The sequence below is a fragment of the Labrus bergylta genome, chromosome 5 (assembly GCF_963930695.1).
Source record: "Labrus bergylta chromosome 5, fLabBer1.1, whole genome shotgun sequence".
NCBI classification, from domain to species: Eukaryota; Metazoa; Chordata; class Actinopteri; order Labriformes; family Labridae; genus Labrus; species Labrus bergylta.
The window spans coordinates 12,611,142-12,632,975 of NC_089199.1; the positions used below are offsets into that span (position 1 = coordinate 12,611,142).

Genomic DNA, 21,834 nt, shown 5'->3' on the forward strand with positions numbered 1-21,834 from the left:
GGTGTATGAGGAGGGGGTGGGGTGCGTTGGGGGTGTCTCTCCAAATACTGGCCCGTACACTGCCAAACACTGCCAACACACATATGCTCAATAGGACTGAACAAAAGCCCCTGAGCTGTTGTTTTTATGGCTTTGTGAGTGGCACAGCAGTCCATTCCATTTCTATTTTATTTTGGTCTTACAAAGAGAGGCCGACAAAATTTAAACAGTTGAGGAAGCAGTGTGGAGAGAGATTGAGAAGGGGGGGGGGGGGGGAGGTACTTTGAGACAGGGAAGCTTGTACATACTTCATACTTTGCCCTTGAAAGCAGTTCACTTTCTATGTTTAATTCCTCATTCCCTTTGTTGTATATCAACACAACATCATATTAACATTGCATTATAGAGTTATGAGAGGTTATGAAGATAAAATTTAATTTCCCCATACATCGAGCTCCAGCTGGCAGGAAGGATTGAAAAGTACATCTGTCACCGCTGGAAGAAAAGTGTTGACTCGGCGATAATTTCAGCAAAAATGTGTAATAAATTAGACAATGAGATCGGGGGGGGGGGGGGGGGGGGGGGTGGTGGAGTGTATACTCACCTTTCTTTCTGGCCAGTTGTACTTCTCAAAAACGTCATCATACATTTCAGTGGCCCCATCGGTCACCAGCATTATGGCCTGGCTGCACACACTGCCATGTCCAGTCTGATTAAACTGCAGGAACAGAAAAAACACATACGGTTAAACACATCAAAATAACAACAAACATCAGTGTTTTTAGTTAAACGTCAAATCAACAGTGCTTACAATCTCTGTTTCAACTGTACATAATGATGACGTTAGATATGGCAGCTGTGAAGTCATGAATCGATAAAACACAGGTCATGTCTCAGCAAATATTCAGAGGTGTTTGGTGTCTTATCTCAGTGCCAGAAGATGCATAGCAGAGATTAAGTGTGTTATTGACCTGTAACAGAATGAATGTGAAGAAAAGAGCAACGTGCAGACACACAATCACAGGATGAAACCTGCTGAGCTGCTGTCACATCACGAATGCGAAGCATGAGTGAGGCCTGCAGGACTCTCTCTCTCTCTCTCTCTCCCTCTCTCTCTCACTCTCTCTCTCTCTCACTCTCACTCTCACATACACACAGACGTCTACACAGCCTATCAAAGGGTGCAGTTGTTTGCAATGTCCTGTTAGAAGTATTTCACGCACATGTGGGTATGTATGTCACAATGAATAAATAACATAAAATAACGTATGATAGGAGACATTAGGTGAGATTCAATCGAAATAATCTGTGCACATTTTCAATTCTGCCAGATAAACCACTGCCTCAAAGTGTCTTTGTCTGCTGTGATGATGAGGTTGTGACATTACAGCAAACAAAAAGAACAGTACAGAGCAGTCAGTAAGGCTGAACTTCATTAAAGATTAAAATAACAGGGGATGTTAAACACTAAAACAAGACTTTAAAAAAAGTTAGGTATATTTAAATGTAAGGATTATATGTATTGTAGTATTAGAAATTGTTTCCACATTAACTATCCTGATCTGTTACCTATAGATATCAAGACGTCAACATTTTAAGTTAGAGTATCATTCTCAAGATTTGATTGCAGTATAATGAGATTGTATTCTGGTCACAGAATATATTTTGACCTTTGATATATTATCAGTAACTTTGATAATGGCTCAGTTCTACTTAGGTATTTCAGTAAGACCTTACACTGTTACAGTAAGCCAACATGTACAAGACCAGGAACCTGAAAGTAAAGCAGCTAAATGAAATGAAGCTGTGATTGTTTTCATTATTTACCCCTTTGCTTTTTCTTTTTAAATGTCAATGAAAAGTGTTCCATGTTGAGCACATCCCAAACAATGCATTTTGACATTAACTCATGCTGCCAAATTTAGAATTATTTTATAAAAAGACTTTGTTTATGTTAATTTAAAGAGATCTCTTTTCATCACTCCTACATTTTGCAACATTATCTAATCTAATTGAACTATCAATGTTTACTAGCATTGTATGATTGTATATTATAAAATTGGCTTAAGTATTATAAGTAAGTTAAGCATGTAAATATAAATGTTAATGATAAAAGGCAATCAATAAAAGGGATCATTATGTAGCTGATGTTGGTAAAAATCGAATCAATTTCAGGCTCGGAGTGTTTGAGAGCTAAATCACTTATCTAGTTTATCATGAATCGAGGGGATGGGCTTACATATTTTGTGGTGGTAAAATATTTAATTTTAGGCTCATTTTTTATCATCATCAGTGTGTAAGTAGGAGACGTTTCTCTCTCCGTGCTCAGCAGCACTGGTTGTAAAAATGCCGCAGTGCTCTTAATGTGTTTCTCTGATTTGCTCTTTGATAGTCTATATTCTCACTTCACTCACTGGGCAGTGGTGTAACAACACATTTCAGCAGTCTGCTCCCTGATTACCATATTCATTGCAGGGCTTTAATTAATCTGACAAATGCAGAGGTAAAAGCTGCGCTCGCTCAGCTTCAGCGCTGCAGCCCCGGCTCGCCTGAAAACAGGGAGATAAAAGGAGCATGGCGCAGCTCCTGCTCTTATCTGCTTTGTGTTCCAATCAGCCCCGTTATTAATCATTGACAATAATTACAGCCATTAATCACACTTCAGAATAGATGTGTCTGTGTTTGGAGGGCAGAACAGGGATAGCACTGGAGCGTTTCGACAGGCGACCACCTCCCAAACGCTCACATATATCTGACTGCAGTGTGTGTTACTTTTATTATGATTAGCAGTGAACACGCCGAGTGTCGTACATGAACACTCCCCGTCACTGAAAACAAATGTGGCCTGTGAAATTGTGAAATTAAAGTTTTTCTAATGTTCTGGTCAAGTGGAGTCCATCAATTAAATAAAACAAATAGGTGCACATTGCACAAATACATTCTTTTTTTGTCATACAAATGAATAAATTGATGCATCCTTTCATTGGAACTCATGAATACTCAACAGCATTGTCACAAATTCAGTAAACAGTAAAAAAAAAGAATTTACAGGATCTGCTTTAAGATACATTGTCTTTTAGGAAAATAGTGCGGGTTTGTGTTTGCACAGCATCCTTATTAAACTGACAGTGACAGGTACAGAAGAGGTTCATGTAAAGAGGTGGAGAATATAGGAGCTTACATCACTCAGGATTGTGAATGCTTCGGCCAAAGCGTCACCCAGCAGCCCGATCCCTTTGGCAAAGAGCTTGTCCAGATGTTCCCGGAAATGCTGTCAGTAAATCGTAAAACAGATGTCAAACAAATTCAACTTGATTTGATCAGCATACAGTCATGACACTTTAGTTGGACACCAACTCACATCTTTATTGGTTCTGTCGGCTCGGACCAGCGTGCCGTTCAAACAAGGCTCCACATAGTGGATCTCCTGATTGTACTGAGAAAATACAAAATAAAGGATTATTTGTTTCCATGAAAGACTGAGCATAGTTATTTTAGATACTTCACAGATGTAACTTAGGTAAGAAATATTTTTCTATAAGTCCATATAAGGGCGGTCTGTTCTTAAGCAAGTGCAGAGTATCATCTGACCCATCTCACATCCTCTACAGAGTCCCCAAATGCAAACTGTTTTTAAACTGTTAAGTTTTGTAACCACCTCCATCTAAATATTGAATAATGTTTCTGATGGCTGTATCTGCTGTGAAATAGTGCCATGGTGTTCTTATCTTATCTGATCTTATTTTTCTCTTTATGTTGTGTTTTTAAGGTAATATGCTATGTGACGACCCTGCTGGGTTCTTGTTAGCTTGTTTTGCTCATTGTGCTTTCTGTGTTTCAGATGAGCTCCCAATCCATAAGAGCTGACCCCACTTCCTCATTGTTGGGAGACAGGAAGAAGGAAAGGCAGAGAGGCTACTCCCCACTTAGCCACATTCCACATTTCTTTTTGTTTTACAACTCCTCACTCACCATACCTTCACTCATGCTCTTACACAACTGATTAACTGACTTTCACATCTCATGTTTGCTAACTCAACTTTTTGAACTCTCATGTAAATAAATAAATAATTTTCAAGTAACTCCTTGTCTCTTCTCGTCATTAGTCTTCTGCTTTGAGCCGGCCTTGACAGTGATATTTGTTTTGTGGTTTTGACTGGGATTTGCTTCTCTGTCTACATGTGGATTGTTGTTTCTTTCTAATGTAGAGACAGCTCAATGTGTGCAGCACTGGAGTGTAAGACACATTTCACCAAGGGGAACTGAAGTGAATCATATCTTACCATACAGTACTAGTATTGTTGAATAAATACACAGGCACAAACATAGCGAAGGATTTACTGAAGCTCACAGCAATGATGTTGAAGAAGTCATCGTCTCCCAGTGTGTCTAATATGGAGGAGACGGTCTGTCGGGCGATGGTCAGTCTGAGTCCTTTCATGCTTCCACTGACATCGACTAAGATCACTACATCCTTAGGAGACGTAGCTGCCTGAATGTACCTGAGATACACAGGTAAATCACACATTGTGGTACCTTGATTGTTGCAGTATTGATGGGAGAATTGACAAGAAGTGCTTGATTTACAAATAAGTTACAAAAACAGGTAAAAAAAAAGCCCTCAAAAAAAGGTACAAAAACGTGTCTATTTTTAATCTACTTACCACTTCCTGTTTCTACAGTCAAAGCCAATAACGCCGTGTTCATCCGGATGCCACTTCACTCCTGAGAAATCAGATCAGGAGGTGGATGGAAAGAAAACAGAAGAAAAAAGGGGAAACAAAACACATTTTGCAATAAACAGACACAAAATGAATGCTCATGTTCTGTGCAGAGCTGTTTGTAATTCAACATGAGAGATGAGTGCAGGCTCAGGTAGGTGACGTGACACAAATCTCAGTTCTCCAGGTTCTACAATTGAACCTGGTGACCAGCACTGTCAATCAAACGACACCCACAAAGTTCTGATCAAGCAAATCAATTAATAACAACTAAAGTGAATAGATTGATCTTTTATACTAAGTGGTTTCAGTGAAACATGTCTTAATTTGTGAAACTATGTTTTCATGAGTTTTAACATGTACAGTAAGCATTTTTTGATGAAGTCTGTCAAAGTGGAGTCGTACCTGCTTTATATACTATATAGACTGAGATGGTATCATAATTATTATATACTGGTTTTGGTTTTTAATGAAAAATAAATATTTTGAAAAGGTGGGAAAACAATAAAGTGGAGACAAAAGTACAACATTTATCTTTGAACGTTGTGAAACTAAAAATGTGTAATAAAAATGAGCACTCCCCAAAATAGACCTAAGAAATGATTTAGTGTTTGCCATCACTGCCTCAAACATAAATAACATATTTAAGGCTCTGTCTATCTTTATCCATGTTTTTTCTCTTTGATCTTTTTAAATGTACAGAAAAAACAAAAATAATTCAGTGATGTAGGATCTTTGAAGAGCATTTAAATGAGGAGGAATATGAGGAGGAAAAAATAAGAACAAGCATGTTCTAAAACCAAGATGAAAAAAATAAATTGCTTATAATAAATCAAACCCACAAAGCCTGTGTTTGTTTTCTAAAAAAAAAAAAAAATCTGTTGTATCTTGTCTCTTGGCCTGTTTCCCATCCCTTTAAAGCTTTGCCTGATTTTACAGCCATGCACAGTTCCTCAGTACAACGCAGGACCCACAAACTCTGATAAATCACCAGCTGTACATATGCATCCTCTCTGATGGTCTGTAAAATTACAACATTAGCCAAATCACCCTTTTAGTAATTCTAAATCATTTGTTCTGATCTGTTTTTTTTCCAGCACTGACGGCTGATGACTCCCTCGAGACCAGCCTTTCTTTTCCCACACGCGCGCACGCACACACACACACACACACACACACGGATGCGAGCACAAAACGCACATGCATTGACACAATAGGACCACAGACACATTTTAAAAAGCTGTAGCACTCACCAGGATACTGCCTGAAGAAACCCTTGGCGCTCCCAAAGTACTGCCAAATGAGGGTTGGGTCTCTTTCAAAATTATCAACAAAAACTTTATTTAGAGCCTCTGACCAGTACACTCCGTTCACTATGTCAGGATCTGATGGAGAGGACGAGGAAACACACAAGAAATGGGGAGAGAAACAGAGACAAGTGTATGAAATGGTGATAATGGTAATCATCATGGTGCATGGTTGACTTTTGGTCCTTATAGACCCCCCTGTAGAAGATACAAAGCCTGTGACTATAACCTCCCCTTCCCTCCTCCTGCTGGACAAGCCTCCCTTTGTGCACTAAACACAGAGTTATGGGGAGTCCATTACAGCCCAACAAAAGCAGCCATGGTGACACACAGGGGGAGGTGACACACTCTGTTATAAGAAAAGAAGCTTCTGAACAGCGAGCGTATGACAAACATCCTGCTCAGTCGCTTTGAGAGGTCTGCAGCTGCTTTCTCTTTCTGTCTGGACTCTTTATCGATCCCTGAACGCCTCTTCTCCTCGCCTGTGATACTAATACAGCTTCAACTACCATTTCTCACTCTCACCACTTACTTTCTTCCCTCCTCTTCTCCTCCCCCTACATCAGCTTCTGGTTAAAAAAAAACAAAGTCACATATTTATGCAGGAGGAGCCCTCACCTTTGTTGTACATGTTGGTTGGAACCTGCACCACACTGAGACTCAAGTTGACTGACAGGTTATTGAAATGATCGTTTGGCTCCAGGAGGAACTCTCCTCCCAGCTCCACGTTATTTCCTACTTCATCCACTTCATTGATCAGCACGGCGTTGTAATACTCGTACTGAGGAAAAAAGAGTGAGCACATGTTAACCAAAGCCAGCAGGGATGTATGCAAGCTTGCATTTTTTTGTTATTCTTTTAACTCAAAACCAAAACTATAAATGCGTAGCAGAAAATGGGTTCACAGTACACATCAAGTAGTTATTCAAAAACAAAAATGACATTTTCATAATGTACATCATCTACAGTATTTTTCAAGCTGTAAACTCTCCTGTCTAGTGATCAATGAGTGATCATGCCTCATTTGCTTCTCAGTTTTCAATCTGTGCAAACAATGCATCCTTAAGTTCAGTTGAAGGAAGTCTTAGCTGTCTAAAATAGAGCAAGAATGTTTCTTTCCAAAAATCTGTCTTTATAATAAAATACTCTTATTGTTTCCTGAGGCAGTAGTGTCAGGGGGATGCATACTAATCCAGGATTGATGTTTTTACAGCCACAAAAAACAAAAGGAACACTGACAACAAGCACAATTCATTTTTTGAGCATACGTATATGTAAGTAGAGTTTTACTCGAAGCAGCTATGAAGAACTTTTATTGCTACTTTTTTTTAAATTGGCTTACTCATCGTGGAACTCTCCAGGGAAATTTTTTAACAGGTTCTTTCAGTCGGAATGCTTCAAATGCTTTTTTTAAATCTATTCTTTAAGTGGGTTGACATATTTTTCTCATACAGGTTTTTTATCTTTGGACTACAGTACATTACATAAATCTTAGCAATTGGTGAAAACACATTGAGTTTATGTGGATTTATAAAAATTCTCTTATCGAGGACGATATCGATGGATGCAAAACTAAGAGTCTGTAAAACCTTACAAATGACTGTAAAGGATACCATAGCATATAAAAGGGTTAAAATATACGTAAAAGAATATATTTTCGCAATGTTTTAAATTATGTTGGTTTGAACAGGGCATTCTTTCCTCATATGCAAACTATGTGGGAGCAATTTGGGTTCGATGATTTATTGAAGAACACTTTGACATATTGACAAGAAGACGCTCTAAAACCTGAGTTTTCTGCGTTGTCAGTGTAGTTTTTAAAATAGAAAAATTGTCCAAAATGTCTTTACACTTTAGTCACTCGTCACTGAGGTCAAAAAAGGGACCTGGGCGTGCAAAGAGGACTGCACAGTGGCTTGTGAGACCCTCTGTCCTCCCTGAAGTGAAAGCCAACAGTTAGTGTGTCCTGTCCTTCACTGCCTGCTGCTGCAGAAGAAAGACTGTCTCATCCTGTGTGAGCGGCCTCTCTGTGGCCTCTGCTCCTGATTGTCTGCACCAAGTGAGGGAGAGAAAGAGAGGGAGAGGGAGGGAGAGATTGGTGATGGACTCTACAGCATCGCACTCGGGGGAGGCCGCGTGGGCATCACCATCAAGCAGCCGCTGACAGCTCATACCACGCCTGAGCGGCTCTCTGACGGGCTGCGGCAAGGAGGGGGCACGGAGGGGGGAGGGGGGCGGTATGGGAGAAAAGAAACGTGCACCCTCAGCAAAAAGTGATAGTGCTGTAGAGCCACGTTAAACAGCAGGGTTTTTTACTGTAGAGCAGGCCAGGGGACACTGCAGCTCTGAGACGCCCCACTGACTCTTACACCACTGCAGCTTGCTGAAGGCCTTCTGCAGAGATCTGCACAGTCTTAATGTAAAACCATAGCACAGTATCTGCAGAGGGTGGGTCTAAATTAGCTGTGTTCAGAGCACTGATGGCCCGACAGGCTCCAACTCATATGTCAGTGATAAGTAACAGCTTCATCAAGTCATAAATGCATTTGTTCTACAGCTGTGTGTTTCCAGGTGTTAGTGATCATTAGGGAACATGGTCATTTAGAAAATTGTGCTGTGAACCAAACATGTTCAGTATCTATGCAAATACCCTTTTATCATATTAAACCATAAGGACTATCAGCATAAAGCTTCATTTATCAAATGATTATAATTTGAAGAATCCATAACGACAGCAGAATGCAATAATTTGGATTTATAACACTTCTGAACAACACTGTCTTCCATTAAAGTTTTTATTTTGTCATAAAAATATGGCATACAAATTAAACAACGCTTTCTAAATTTCATTATGTCTACTTTTTTTTATGATGCCTCTGTTAAATTGGATTAAAAAAAGCAGTAATTTGGGGCTTTGACTTGAAGCGGGACAAGATTATAGCTGTGATATAAAAGTTTCATACGATAAATTCAAGCTGTTTAAATTGTATGGGTAGAAATATTTTGGATTTTCAAATACATCGAAGGCCTATACCTCAATGTTAAAAGTTGACAGCAAAGCTCTGTTACAAAGCAAAAATACTTTGAAACATTATAGTCAATTCATTTTTTTTTTTAAAGAAAAAGCCAAGTTTCAATGATTCATTCAGCTGTGATCTGCACATCCCTTCACTGCAGACACACCAGGGTCAATGCAGAACACCTGAGTCCAAGAGTCACAGCAGAGATAGCAGCAGTCAGCTTATCTCATTGTGGTCAGTGAAATGGTGCGTGAAAAATGTGGGATGTCAGGGGAGGCGAGTTTGACTAAATGATGCCACAAGGAGTAATATAATGACATCACATCATTATCACAGGTGGATATTGAATTTTCCTTATTATTTTTTATGATCTTGGAGATAAAAAGACTGCGTGATGGACCGGAGCTGTATGAAAACTGTTCAAACAAAATGTTCACACAGCTTCCCAAATATAGCCTAGAAGATTTTTATTGTAAGATTTTAGTTTGTAGATAATTTATTAAAACTCTGTGATGGCGGTTATGATGCTTGAAATACACATAGATATTTGCCTATGGAAAAAAGAATAGGTAAATTCTAAATCATGTCAGGTTAATAGAAATATTACAACATTTAAAAAAAATAAACATTATTTGACAACTTTTTGATGGATTACTTTGAGAGCAAGAGATACCAAAAAAAAACTGATATCAGTCAACATGTAATTAATTAAAATGTGTCATGATAATACTCGACATACCTCGACATTGCACATTTTGAAATCTTGAAAAAAAACAAAAAACATTTGCTTAATCAAAAAAAGCGGTCTGATTTTGGCTTATGGGCTGAATCTACCTGTCTTGTTAGGGCTGTGTGAACAGCAGAGAAACGGGCAGGAAACAAGGAGGCTGAAATGTATTCTTATGATGTAAATGCTTCTATTAACTGTAAAGTGCTGCCCGTTATTTCACTGTTGTGTTGCTCCAGTGCGTTTCCAATCTAGGGCCATGAAAGTGAAACAATGCGGCGCAAAGACTTTCATTTATCTTTGTCCACTGAACGAAGAGAGAGAGAGTGAGAGAAAAGGAGAGAGAGAGAGAGAGAGAGAGAGAGAGAGCGCATTAACTCTGCAGATCTGAGGAAATCCGCAACGAGCGCAGCCTAAAAACATCCAGACATACCGCGCATGCACATCCTGTGAAATATAATTAAAAGTAGACCTGCAGGCCGACTTCTTACACCATTCTTCTCCCCGAGTTACCCAGCGCACACGCCTGTATACAGCCTCATTTAGTCTTCTGAGAAACATTGAGTTCATTAACAGGCCTGCATAGAAATCACAACATTTTAGCACAAATTTGATCCCAGCAACACCAACACACTGGCAATAGATCTTGATCATCGAATACGCTTCCTGTAGGATACTGCAGCTTCAGGCGCAGCAGCAGCAGCAGCAGCAGCACGGTGGCTTTGAGCTATTATATCTCTTAAAAAACAGTCGTCGTGAGTTATAGCAGCAAGCCGCTGCAGTCTTCGATATGTTCGACATTGCTTATCATAGAAACATTATATCAACATCAAAGCGCGGACAGGACAGCAGCAGTGTGAAGGACAATGCCAACGCAATTAAAGACTTTTAGGGCCTATTAGCCTCCTCTCACCTTGGATTCACTCTTGTGCAGTCCAGCGAAAGATGATTCCCCCTGATCTAACACCATGACTCACCACTTCTTTTTATTATTATTATTTTTCTAATACTAAACTCCCAATTTATTTCTCTTTTCTTTTTCTTGTGTCCGGACAAAGCTCACCTGCAGGTCGGGGTTTTCCTCGTGCTCATGGTGCGCTTCTTCTGCTGCCTCGACCAGCCGCTGAGAGGAGGGAAAACGGTGTCCAATTAGAGCATATAGCTTTTAACACAAACAATGTAATTGTTTTTAATGTATTTTAAAACAATCTAACTCATTTAAAAAAATAATAATAACACTAACAGTTGTAAAAACTTCCACAAAGGCCTTAGGTGCGTCCTGTAGGCTTATGGCAGAAAGGTTTTCAGGCTAAAATTATTTGTGCACATAACTCTGCAACACTTTTATTTTAATGTCAAAAAATGGGCTTAAATCGAAGAGGACAAGACCAAGCAGCGATTAGTCTTTGAATGAAATCGACGGCATGTCCAGCTTGAAGTTGAACTCACAAAAAGAAAGAAAACATCTTTCTTTTTTGACAGCCCATAGTGTTATTGTTTAGTCGAAGTAGGCTATGCATAAAATGTGGGGCACTACAGTGGAGAGAGCAGCAGATATAGATGATTGATGGAGGCAGGTTATTGGATCAGAATTTCACCCCTGCACCAGAGGCAGCATAGCTTCAGTAATAACTCTGTTCTGTAAAAAAAAAAAAAAAAAGTGCTTGGCTCTGTGTTTTCGTTGAAATGCCCTCTAAACGTTACAGTCACTCTCACCTCAGGAGCCGAGCGGGTAATTAACATCTGTCACAAATGTCACATAAATGCTATATAAACACAACGCAGGCTTTAAACAGCGGAGCAGGAGGTGGACACATTCAATTGACCTCGTGGAGAGTTCTGCCTTCGTCAGCAGTTTGCAAATAAAGAAAATATGATGAAATAATTATCTTGCTTTCTCCTTTTGATGGCGAAAAAGTCTTTCCACCATCTAGTTCCCTTCATGTAAAATCTACCTGAAACGGTCGGACACCTCAACCTTCACCAGTTTATTGAAATCACTTCCTCGTGGAATTTGAAGCGCGAAGATGACGTCAGCATATCAGCTGTGGGACACGTGTGCCATTTTTGGGTTTAAATACGATTCTGGCCTGTTCTTAGGCTACAATATCCACTTTGTGCCTTGTATTGTTAAAACAGTCTTAATATGAATAATTATTTCACTTTTATGCATCTCATGGTGTAAGAACACGACATGACAGCTTTCCTGGGTGTAATTCATAAGCTATACGTCCTGAACTGTCTGGCACATGAGATCAGGTAGCGGGAGATAAACCTTATCATTTGCCCGCAGTCCCTGCGAGGTGCAGCATTAAAAATGGTTACTAGCTCCTCTGCACCGAGGTCACAGAAAGGCTGCCGGTGTGAGGGTGACTCGGGCTCAGACTCGACTGCAATAAATACAAGACACGTAGGCCTATAGCACAAGCGACTCTTTCACATTACGATAGGCAAAACAAAACAAAAAACATCTCTGAAAGTTGCACAATACTCGTGTTTTCCTATCAGCCTTTGGGGAAACTGTTTATCACACTCCATTTAATTTAACTCAAAAATGATGTAAAAGTGTTCTCTTATTAAACATTTTATATAACACAGAATAATTCCACATGTTTTTAAAAGCAAACAAAACAAGTATGTGGTTGTGAAATCAACCCAATTGCTCTTTGTTACCACAGATTACAAGCGGTAATATCAGGATGAATACATTCTGATAATGTTGAACAACAGATTGTAAATCAGTCACATGATGTTTGACAATCCGACCACTTTGAGAAAGTCAGAAGGAGCCTGTGAACTTTCAGTGTTGACTGAGCAATATTTAAGACCCTTCCCTACAGGAAAGGATACAAACTTCTTTCTGACCCATACCACCATAAGAACCATTTCCCAGGACTTTTAAAAACAAGAATATGTAGTTTCCAAACATATGAAAACTTTTACGTACCCTTGTGGCCTCTGCCTTTTTCCTGAACACTTCCTCCATCTTCACAGCGAGGTTTTTGACCAGTTTCACTCCATCAATTTCTTCCACTTTGACTGACTTTTCAAATTCTTTATATTTCTGAAAATTACCAGAAACATAGTTGCAGCAAACACACAGTGAACAGCTGTACAAAAACAAACTGCAAAATTGTTGACCTCAAATGTTTAAACCCATGGGAGTGTGAGTGAGTGAGTGAGTGTGTGTGTGTGTGTGTGTGTGTGTGTGTGTGTGTGTGTGTGTGTGTGTGTGTGTTCTGCAACATTTTAGAGCACAACTGTTCCTCTGCAGCCCCTACAGAGAGGTAGGGAATTGTTAAACAAGGCTTATGCTGCTTCACATGTTTGCTGACAAGCTGCATGCAGCCGGTCTCAGATGAACACTTGATAAAACCCTCGCTCCATCATGCAATGATTGATCGTCTTTAGCCGTTATCAGCCATTGGCTGCACACGCTGCTTCTATGTCTCTGATTGGCTGGAAAAGGCCTTGTTGGGTGGCCAGGGGGAGGGGCTTGGATCAGAAGGCTATGCATGGTAAGAGGGTAATTGAAATGGAGTCAAAGCACAGGAGAAAGATAATAACGTGTCAGGCCTGGGTGACTCTGGGTAATGAAGTACACCTAGCATAATGCTGATGCTGCTGGATGCTCTGGACCTCCAGTGATACAGAACAAAGCCCGCCACAGCCCACAGGAATATAACATTACATAATCCTGCCCCTTACACACACACACACACACACACACACACACACACACACACACACACACACACACACACACACACACACACACACACACACACACACACACACACACGTTAAAGAAAAGCAAAAACCTGATCCTCTCATGCAACATTACACACTTACAATAACCTCACCAACAAATAAACAAAAGCTGCGTAAAAAAACGTACACACACCTTTAACACATCATAGTGTGTGGACAGCACATACACAAAAACACACACACTAGTACATGAGGCGACAAATTACCTACTGAAAGGAAGAGTGTGGACTCGCAGTGGAGCAGAACAGTTCATTTCACGCCTGTCCTCCTCGCCTCAGCACTCCCAGTTCCCATCCCCCCCCCCCCCCCCCCCCCGTCCTCCTCCTCCTCCTCCTCCTCTTCCTCACACTCCTCCAGCCATTGAGAGGAGGTTAAGCCCCATCCATCAAAAGCACTGATCATGATTATTGATCAGAATAATGACCAATGCAGACCCTGAAGAGCCCAAGAGTTCCCTTTTTTTTTTTTCCTGAAACCTCCTGTAAAATGGGCTAATTCTCCATAAAAGCATCTAATGATCAGCCTTAATGAGCGGCCCCTAACGACCCGTCAGCTCCCTCGCAGCTCACTGCTTTGTGCTGACTGGCTCTGCAGACATGCCTCCATGAACAGGAACACGAGCAAAGTGCTTACATACACAGAAAAACATTAACAAATCTACAGGGCAAATTACAAAATATGTTGGTATAAAGATGAAAAAGTCATTTGGTACCAAATGGAAGGACAAATCTTCAGTTTACACCGAATGTTTGAATGGAAATGTTATATTAAGAATCAGTCACCTCAGTGCAGGACGCTCCTAAGTTTGGAGCCTGGAGGCGTCTTTTAATCGCAGTCTGAACACTCTCCCCATATTTGCGTGGACCTCTGGGCCCTTGGCTTTCCTCCCATAGACAAGCAGCAGTGGTTTTAGGATTTATCCTGCTGCTGACTTTGATGGGAGTACTGGTCTCAGAACTGGAGTTTGTCCCTGGACGTGGTGCCGTGATTGCCCACAGCTCCTGAAAGAGGGAGGATAGTCACAAGTAAAGGGTTAACAGGTATGACTGACTCATTCAACTTAACAAGAATCAACGTATCAACTAATCATTTAATTTAACCTGCAAGACGGAAAATAAATATTGTTCTAGTCAGAGGAATCTCAGTTTCCCAATGTTGAAAATAAGCCGCCTGTAAAGCGGGCCTGTCAACTCAGACAATGATCTAACCGTGTACTCTTAAGGCTTTTGTTTTTGGTGTTGTTGAATCTAAAGACATGATTAAAATCCTGTTTCATAAATGTGTCGGTAACAAATGTTTTGAAATAGTATTTAACACAACTTAATTTCTAACACTTTGATTCAACACCGCTCTATACAAACTACAGCCACTGAAACACAACAAACAAATGAGTCAATCTGCAAAGCAACTAAATCAGAAAAATACAACAGAAGATTTCAGGTTTAATTTACTGTATTGTGGTTTGCTTCTACTCAAACCAGCCAAACAAACCAAACCTTATTTTCAACCTGATGAGCAAACAGAAAAGTTTTTAGCAGTGCTGAGTTGGCAGAAAACAGATTTCCGACATATCTCTATTTAATCTCTGAAAGATGCTTTTATTTAGTTTAGCTATAAACTGCCAAATGATCACAGCCTATGAGGCACGATAGAAAGATCTTCAGGTCTGTCCCCCTCCATCGGGATTTGACTTCTTCAGCCTGAAGGCCGTCTTGAAGGTTTCACTTGAATTTATTTGGCCAAGCTTTATCAGACTCACAGCACTTTATTCCTAATTTCTGACCATTTATTTCTAATTACAAAGATTCAAAATACACTGTATATCCAGGCTGCCTTTTTTGTTATCAACAAAGATTTTAATTACCAACAACTTTTCAGAACATTTACTTTTGATATGTATGATTAGAGCAATAGATACACATTACACACTGTTCTTAAAAAAGTCACAGATTTTCCTCTCTGAATGTTCTTGTGACTGCAGACTGTTTTTGTGTTTGTTAATTTCTTCTTTTCTTTTTTACCTTTCTTTCCTTTGTAAAAGGTTCATTTAGTTTGTATTAAGGGTAGATTCTATTGAATTTCTTTATGAAGATTTACTGCCTTTTAAAATGCCTAAATACATTGATGTAAAGTGTGTACAATCGCATTCTGATAGACGGTTCTTCGTCTCTCCACCGGACTCATCTCCAACCAGCACAGGCCAGAAAACACTCAGTCCACCTTTAACATCAGGTGGGCAGAAAGTTAAATCAACTGCACTTGGTCATCGCTCTTCCTCTGCTGCTTTCAGTTGTCCCTCATTTGATAACTCCCCACCCCAACGCACACACAAACACACCAAGCACCTCTCCAATTCAATCTGTCTCCTTGTCACATTCATGTCCAGAGGTTGAAACTCTTGACTCCAGAGAGTTAACTGAAGAGATGAGATGAGAGGGGAATCAGAGCTGTGGGTAATGGGCTGTGTCCAGTACAAAACACACACACACACACACACACACACACACACACACACACACACACACACACAGACACACAACACAGTGTCTCTCTCAAATACAACTGAGTCCCCTCTAAAATGACGCATCAGCATTCAGCTAAGACACTTAAATGTTTCTACAGCCCATCAGAGGGAACGCAGCATCGTTGCGTTCAGTGTGTGTAAGTGCGTGTGTAACTACATGACCATCACACAAACAAAACACATTTGTGCTTATGCAAGAATAGAAAACAAAACAATACCTTTTGTAGAAGCTGAGATCCAGAATATTTTGCAGAGATTGATTTAATTTCTCCACCAAAAGCTGAGGCCCAGAGCTTTACACTAAAATATAAAAAAAAAAGACCATAAAAGACATCATGGACAAAAGTCTATAAGAACAGAAAAATGCATGTATAACAAAAATAACAAGGGAAGCGTTTGAATTTATTTAATTAGAATAAGCTCAAACTTATTGCCGAAGTTATTCAATGTTTTGCAACAAACAGAATTGTCGACTTAAGATAAGATTTAAGTTTGTGCAGCAGTCACAGATGTGGATTTAAATCTGTTATCTCTTCTCACCGTCTCCTCACTGAATCCTCCCTGTCCTCCACATACCTCTGCTGCTTTATCTCTCCTCAGCCATCATTTTTTAAAGCTTAATTCCTGACATCAGTTGAAAGATTATCATGAAGTCCCGTCGTCCCTGACCTTCACTGTGCTGACAGATGACTGCCTGTAATTTTGATGATCTATACTGTAGTTTGGGGCATCTTTGACTGAACTCTCCGAGCCCTGTTAAATGATTAAAGAACTAGGCTACATTTATTAAAGTGTGTCTAAAATGATTCTACAGTTACAAATGTTGGTTAAATTATTCTCACCTGCAAATCTACATTTTTCACAAAAAATACGTGAAAAGGTTATTATAACCCCAAAAAATTTTCATATTCTTCAGACTTCATATTCAGTTTAAAAAAGTTATTTAAAAAAATTGTGGATTTCTTACACAAGATATAATTAAAGTTACATGGAGCAAATGTCTTGCCCCATATTTTTAAAAGTGGGAAACAGAATGTTGTCATGAACTTAATCAGTGGGTAAACTGTTTTAACTAGTTCACTCTGGAAAGCGTGCTACCCAGGCTATATGATAAGTGTTAGAATTAACGTTTATTTCTATTTTGATATTTATTCCACCTAGTTTTTACATTATTGAAGTAGAACTTAATAAAACCCTGCAATAAATGTTCTCCAGTAAAGTTTTTTGTAATTCAAAAAGTCTTTCAATTTGCTTAAGCTATGATCTGAATTCTAGAGAAAAATCTGCTTCAGTAAATCACTCTTATTGTCTTTAAATGTAGACCATTGGGAATGACTAGAGTACACCTGCAGGCTAGAAGTACAATTCAACTCCTAAGACAATTTAAAGTAATCAGAGGAGTTTGTAACAATAAAAAATGCTCTCAATTGATTAAACTATTAATAACTTTAGGAAAAAATAAGATCAACATAAATGTTATATACACCTCTTCTTTGTTCTAGCAGAACCATAAGAGTCTCACATGTAGCACTGATTATTTCTGATTCTTTTTACAACACAAAACAATATGCTCAATATTTTAATCATATATAATAAATAATCATAATAGTAGTAGTTGTAACCCCCTTATTTAAGGGCTTTAATAAGTATGCCTATTTTAAATGTTCCCTCCATTTATGATGAAAAAAAAATCACATAGTATTTGCCTTTTTTTCTCCCACCATGAGTATCACTCTACAGGTAAGTGCATGGTTGAAGCAATATGGACTGTGATGGGGATACAGACAGAGGTAGTTTGATCTGCATACATTTAGGGAGATTTAAGGAATAGAACATATAATCTCTGTGTAACTCGTCATTCTTAAACCACCTTGATTCGTTTTAATCTAAAAAAAAAAAAAAAAGCTGCACAGTGGTTTTAGCATTTTCTGTCTGTGTGAGATCGACATATCGATCAAATCCGAGTGAAACCAAGTTGCAGAGTTGCCTCTCACTCACACTGATAGAGGAATCCCTGGCTGGGACCCCGACACCTCCAACACGTTGACGCCGATAAGGATCCAGATCAGGAGGACGCTGCTGCTGCATTCCCCCGGCATCTTCTGCTTTGGTTTGAAAGAAAATATCTGTGGAGAAAAGTCCCGGCTCAGTAGCAGCGTGCTGGATATCTGGAACCCGATAAACCGTCTCCAGCCCCGTGGTACTACCAGCACGTCCCCTACTGTACAGAGAGAGAGAGAGAGAGAGTGTGTGAGTGAGTGAGGGAGTGAGAGAGAGAGAGACACACACACATAGAGAGAGAGGGTGAGAGAGAGCGAGCATTACCCCTCTGCAGCGTCCATTCTCTGCTCCTTTCCCTAAAAAGAGAAAAACCCTCTTGCTCTCTGCTACCGGCATCACGAACAGTTATCACTGGACTCGTCCCTTCAGATTTTTGCAAAGTAGCATGGACATCTGGAAAGTACAGACGATGATTCCTTAAGACGAAAAATATTTGGTTCAAAAGAGATGCTCAGAATGGACAGGTGCATCGGTCATAAAGCTGAGGCAAAAACGCATGTACGTCGAAAATTGCTAAAAAAAAAAAAAAAAAAAAAAAAAAAATATCCAACTCTTATCTTTGTTTTCCTCTGCGTTTCTTTCAATTCCACTGTTCAGAAGTTGTTGCATTTTACGCTGACGCTGCAGTTAGCCTTACTGTACACGCTTTACGTGCTGTCTCCTGCAGCACTTGCACAACCCTGCCAGAGTTTTTACTTAAACTAAGATGTTGTTATATTTAGGCTTTATGGCATATTGCAATACATTAAGAAAGAAACTAAGTGATAAGATAGTTCACGCAGCTTTATTTAAAACCAACAAAAAGAGAGAGAGAGAGAGAAAGAGAGTGGGCTAAGGCGCAGATTCCTGACAGAAAATGGCTCTGTGGGCGATAATGAGACTGCAGATGTTTGGTGAAAGCTTCCGCACTGCCAGCAGCACACACACACACACACACACACACACCAACACAAGTTGATCGTGGAAGCGGTTTGATCTGTGTGAAAATGTTTGAACTCAGTGTTATACTGAGTTCAAAGAAATAATTTCTACAAATCAACAGGACTTAAAGAGCAAGACTACTTAACAATGTGTAAGTACTGGCGCAACAGCTCCTTGAGCTCCTTTAGATTGGGTTTTTTTTATCACTCGGACAAATGACGTCATGGCACTCACATGCAACTTTTTCAAAGAGGATCTTATTTAAGGGACAAATTGAAAAGGTTTCAGCCACTGCGGCTGCGCGACACTCATCAGTATGGCCTCTTATAAAATAAGTATGGTCCGCCGTCCTGTAGCCAACTCTGAACTGCAGATTAGGAGGCGATAATGTTGTCAAGGCAGTAGGCGGGTTGATGCCCCACCACTCCTCCCCCCTCCCTCCACCGCTCCCACAAACCGTGTTTGGACTTGAGGCTTTTATTAGTTTAGTAATTGCATCGTACATCACAGTTGTGAGGAGCCTGTACTGTCTGGCGCGTGCCGATAAGGTGAATGGCCGCGAGTGGGATGACGGACAGTATCATCCAGTGTCACCAACACTGCCTCCCTGAATGCTTTAATTAACTATCGACGGCGAATGAAGGCAGTCCTCGTGCACTTTACACCGGCACAAGTCCTGCTGAAGAGTTTTCAAGCAAGGGATGAGTTTCTTCCGGGTTGGTCAACCAGTCCCACAAGCTTTCAGAGAGAAGCCAAAACACATTCTAAATTTGAATGTAGCCCATGTTTGAATTTATGTAATGACCCCCACCCAAGACTGCAGCTAGTGAGTTAAACACACCAGTTCAGATTTAGTGCATTAACGTGAGTACAGTGGTTTGATTTGTTGAGATTTTTTTCAGTACATGAGTTCTTCTCCAATAAGCAAGGCGCTGTTCAGTGCATGTCACCCCTGCTCTCTCTCTCTCTCCCCAACTTTCCTTCTCTCACTACGGCTGCCTTGAATGGAGGCCAAAAATGCATTAAAAATATTTCCCACAGATATGTTTTAAAGCAATAATACAATAATACAAATACTCTGCTTTGAATGACTATTTCTGTCTCAGAGTTTTTCTCCTAAGTGAACTATCTTATAGTGGTGCTGAATTTCTTATCTGTTCCATTATGTGTAAGTCTTTGCATCCACCGAGCTGTTGTTGGTAGTTTTTAGTCCTTCCAAGTTCACACTTTCTATTGAATTTGGCAATCAACCAAACATGTCCATGGTACCTCTGACTGGTGTTTCATATCCCTTTAGGTAAAAATTCTCAACAAAAGCAACAGAGAATCAAATGGGACAGTAACACCTACATTAGTTTCAATTTCTTCTTTAACAATTCCAATTCCATACGATATGTGTGTGATCCCCTATTTTTCCACACTTTCTTCAACATAATGCAACTGAAGGGTCACATGTAGCCTTGAGTTTAGTATTTTAACTTAAGTTGTGTTTTTTTAGTAAACAATAAGAACAAAGTACAGAGAAATAGGCCTCTCATTTCACAATTTAAAGTCATGTTGATTAAAATAAATCAAATTATATATTGTTGTTGTTGTTAAATCTTCATAACCAGTGCCAGACTGAGTTGAACTCTAAACCCAAACAGTTGTAATCCTCATATTGACTTGATTGGATGTAAACCTCTTAGAAGGTGAAGCATGGGACACCTTTGGTCATGTAAAGTCCAAGATTAAACCTCACCTCCTGAACTCACTGTAGAGGGGGTTACACAGTCTGTGACCAGACCATGGAGAGATTATGGAACACCCCAGGGTGCCAATTATTGAGAATTGGTCTACAGGAACAATGTGATTTTAAACTATTGGCTCTTAGACTTCTTTTTTCTGTATCATTGTTAGGCTTTCTTTACATCTATTGTCATCACGTGTGTCTCTCAGAATCAGTGAGTTTGTTTGTTTGCATGTTTAAAGGAGACGTATTTATAGCCCATCACAATGATCCTGAGTCCAGGCCATATGGTACATTGTGCACCAAAATAAGTAGCTTAAGCAGTTATTTCACCAGTATGTGAATACCAGCAGAATTAAACTGTGTAACGGCAGAAATCATGCACTTGTCTCACTCTGACCTACTGAATACACCTTCATCTGTATCACATAATTAGAATGATTTAGAGGCAGTACTAAATTGTTATATGGTAATATTTCAGTAAAATAAATGAAATATTGAAATAAACAAAACAGTGCAATTCCAATCCATGTAATGTTCACGGTTTTGCATGGATGTATCATATTTTTATTTTTTTGTATTGATATTTTAGGTAACAGTCAATATTTTGTAATATGTGACTTCAATATTTCAAAGTTGATGAGGGCTGAATTGAGTTGTTACTTAGATGTATATTTTAGTCATTTTTAACATGCTTAGTCAGCTATGATCATCAAGAGAGAGAGAAACAGGAAATGAAAATGTAGAAATGTAATAAAAAACATGAGAAAAAGAACACTGGTCATGATAAATGTTTACATTCATTCAGTACAATTTTTTTTGTTGACACCAGTAGTGTCTTTATCCCTCTGCTTGGCAGGAGTGGGCAGATATTTTTTTGTCTTCACACTTACTAAGTGGACTTATCCTGCTGAGGAACACTGAGGAGTCATCCTGCTAGGGCCTTTACAATCAAGCAAAAGGTGAGGGATCAAGGATCATCTGAAGGAATTACTCTTGGCCAAATCCTTTATTCTTAGAAGGAGGGCGTCTTATCTCATCCCACCTGATTGGTGAGATATTCAGCATCTCGTA

General features: G+C 39.6%; 1 protein-coding gene across 2 annotated transcripts in view; it reads right to left on the reverse strand.

The window, feature by feature from the left end:
• LOC109997399 (voltage-dependent calcium channel subunit alpha-2/delta-3-like) overlaps window positions 1–18,621 on the reverse strand; it is a 33,714-nt gene extending 15,093 nt beyond the window's left edge. The window contains exons 1-13 of one of the 2 annotated variants that reach the window (XR_010666417.1): window positions 18,375–18,621; window positions 18,048–18,270; window positions 16,268–16,349; window positions 14,308–14,526; window positions 12,702–12,818; window positions 10,818–10,877; window positions 6,626–6,788; window positions 5,954–6,085; window positions 4,644–4,704; window positions 4,331–4,481; window positions 3,341–3,415; window positions 3,161–3,250; window positions 584–697 (exon numbers count right to left, since the gene is read on the reverse strand). Coding sequence is in view for 1 of the 2 variants with exons in the window: in XM_065954803.1 (XP_065810875.1) it covers window positions 584–697; window positions 3,161–3,250; window positions 3,341–3,415; window positions 4,331–4,481; window positions 4,644–4,704; window positions 5,954–6,085; window positions 6,626–6,788; window positions 10,818–10,877; window positions 12,702–12,818; window positions 14,308–14,526; window positions 16,268–16,349; window positions 18,048–18,148 (1,365 nt within the window). In the remaining variant the exon portion in view is untranslated. The remainder of the gene's footprint in view (window positions 1–583; window positions 698–3,160; window positions 3,251–3,340; window positions 3,416–4,330; window positions 4,482–4,643; window positions 4,705–5,953; window positions 6,086–6,625; window positions 6,789–10,817; window positions 10,878–12,701; window positions 12,819–14,307; window positions 14,527–16,267; window positions 16,350–18,047; window positions 18,271–18,374) is intronic. The other variant, XM_065954803.1, reaches the window with a different exon arrangement.
• Window positions 18,622–21,834: the final 3,213 nt, after the last annotated feature.